Below are 2,796 nucleotides of genomic sequence, written 5' to 3' on the forward strand. Positions count from 1 at the left end.
CATCGCTTCCTCTCCATTTTCTCAGCCGTGTCTTCCATAGCCCATCGTCAACTTGCAGCTCGTGGTCCTCAACATACTTCATCCCATCTTAAGAAACACAAGGGGACACGGCGTCATCCTTCATTCTGAGATGTCAAATGCCTTCCCCCGACACCTCACTGCATCAAACATCAAACATCTTTAGTGGCAAACCAGCCGCGACCTGCCCTAGCAGTGCTGACTGCAAACTCCTAACCCCTAACCCTTGTCTGTTTTGATCTTTCAGGGTCTTCTCTCCTCTGTACAGTGTTATTTCTTAAATGGCACCTTTTCTGTAACCCGTACCCTCCCATGCCTTAGAGTGGCAGTTACAGTTAAAGGCAGAAAGGGGCACGGGCGAGACAGAACAGGTATGTGTCCAGCTGAGGGACCCTGGTCAGGGTGGCAGCATCAGGCATGTCAGATTTGGAAGTGGGGAGAAAAGGCATTTACAAATGGTGCCAGATCTCCCAGCACGAGGAGTGTCGGTGGTGGCTGGAGAAAGCAGTGAAGAACACGCTTTGTAAGGGTTGCGGTCTCCTAGCGCTCCTTGACTGGCTTGGCTGCCTCTTTCCCTCCCTCGCTCTACCCCTCCCTCTGAAGACAGCTCCTCCTGGAAGTCCTTCCAGTGACCACCCAGGAATGCTGGCTCCCATACAACATGCAGTCACGGCTGAGAAAAGTATGCTTGTGTGTTTGTTCTGTTTAAGAAACTTTCTATCTTGCTAGTTGCATGTTCTGGCTTCTTGCATAGTAAGAATTATGAAGTTAATTCTCGAATCCTCTTCTTTTTCCCCTGTAGGGACATTAAAGCAGGAAATATCCTCCTCACAGAGCCAGGCCAGGTGAAGCTGGCTGACTTTGGATCCGCCTCCATGGCTTCTCCTGCCAACTCCTTCGTGGGGACTCCTTACTGGTACGTACACTTAGAAGACCACAATGTAGACTACAAAGGTGAGCAGAAGGGTGCAGACATTCTTGTTTCTACAGTGGTAGCGAATGAACTGAGGGCCTGGAAGATGCTGGGAAGTGCTCAACCACTGAGCTGCATCCCCACCATCTTCATCTGGAAACACAGGCTCACTAATTTGTCCAAATTGGCCTCAGAAGGATTCATTCTCTATCCCAGGCTGACCTTGAATGGGCAATCCTCCTGCCTTAGGCCACCATGGAGCTGAGTCCCCAAGCCTGTACCACCTGGCCTCCTGGCCTGGTTTCATCTCAACAGTGTGTTTCCAGCCAGGCATAGTGGTGCACCTTAAACCTCAGCAGACGCAGATGGATCTCTGCAAGTTTGATGTCAGAACAGCCAGGGTTGCATAGAGAGACTCTGTTTCAAAAACAACAACAATAAAACCTGTTTTCGAAATGTGCACCAATCAGATTTCATTTGAGAAGTTTAGAAACCTCACTAGCTAAGAAGACTGACCTTAAATTGTTCAGAGGAGGCAGCTGGCTTTGCATCTGCTTTGTGCGTTATCAGCTTGCCGGGCTAGCTCCATCTAAGGTTTCGGTTGAGGTCTCTTCTGCACTGTTCCCTGGAGGCAGAGTGTTCAGTGAGGACACAGGATCTTCTTTACAGCTCTGGCTGGCTACCACGACAGAGTGGAAGAAATCCAAGCTCCTGAGTCAGTGGAGCTCTGATACTTCACCTGCGTGACGACATTCTCACTCAGAGTTGTCCCCACATTTTGTTCCAGATCCCCTATCTGGACGTTCTCAGATACACCATCATGTCATAGTAGCTTTGAAAATGACACATTCTAGAAAACCCGACTAGAAGCAGCTGCTCTTTAACTCTTCTTCTCATCTCAAGATCGTGTTGACCAAGCCACTGCCAACATAGGATAGAGCATGGCACTGTCTGAACCAAAGAGAAGGCAGAGGCCCCTCCCTCCTCAGGGTCAAGCACGCTACCCACCTTTACCAGAACCTGATTTGTTCTGTACGTTACAGTGTCTTTGGGATAGTAACGTTCCTTTATGCTGTCCCTCCAAGTATTTTTCGTGTCTTTTAGAGTAAGTCATTTGTCTGTGCTCATGACACACTGATGCTTTACAGATCTCCATGAGGTCCCTGAGACACGTGTCTCTGTTTTTTAGATGAAGAGACAGACAGACCATAGTTGAGTAACAACCCAAGAGGAAAGCGAGAGTGAAGAATAGAGCCAGGATATATTGAAATCATACTGTGTTCCCTAGAAATCACCAAGGATGTTTGTGTGTTCAACAGTGTTCATCAGAGTAGTTTATGTAAGCAAATATCTGTCAGGAAAAAAATATTTGAATGTTTTAAATTAATTTTTTTTTTTTGGTTTTTCGAGACAGGGTTTCTCTGTGTAGCCCTGGCTGTCCTGGAACTCACTCTGTAGACCAGGCTGGCCTTGAACTCAGAAATCTGCCTGCCTCTGCCTCCCAAGTGCTGGGATTAAAGGCGTGCGCCACCACTGCCCGGTTTAAATTAATTTTTAACTGGTGTACAAAATAGTAGGTTGTGTCATGATATTCTCTCCCAGCTAGGTCGTGTGTGTACTTTGTTCAAATTCATCCCCATGTCCTTCTCCAGCCAGCTACCCTACTGGCTCCCCACCCCCAGATACTCCCCTTTCTGCTTGCCTCCCTCCCTTCTCCCATCCCCCCTCCTCCTGCTCTCTGTGCCTCCCCCCTTCCATCCCTCCCTCCCTCTATGCCTCCCTGCTTCAATCCATCTATCCCTCCCTCTTGTCCTCCTTCCCTCCTCCTCCCTCCCTCTTCCACCTCCATCCCTCTCTCAGCACCC

The 2,796-nt window shown here is 48.7% G+C and overlaps 1 protein-coding gene across 3 annotated transcripts in view; it reads left to right on the plus strand.

The window, feature by feature from the left end:
• The window catches only part of Taok3 (TAO kinase 3), a 154,184-nt gene that overhangs the window by 87,069 nt on the left and 64,319 nt on the right, over positions 1 to 2,796 (plus strand). For all 3 annotated transcript variants that reach the window (XM_028765382.1, XM_028765383.1, XM_028765381.1), the window contains one exon: positions 821 to 934. In XM_028765382.1, the coding sequence (XP_028621215.1) occupies positions 821 to 934 (114 nt within the window). The remainder of the gene's footprint in view (positions 1 to 820; positions 935 to 2,796) is intronic.

Source organism: Grammomys surdaster, unplaced genomic scaffold, assembly GCF_004785775.1.
Source record: "Grammomys surdaster isolate TR1022 unplaced genomic scaffold, NIH_TR_1.0 164, whole genome shotgun sequence".
In the NCBI taxonomy this organism is placed as follows: Eukaryota; Metazoa; Chordata; class Mammalia; order Rodentia; family Muridae; genus Grammomys; species Grammomys surdaster.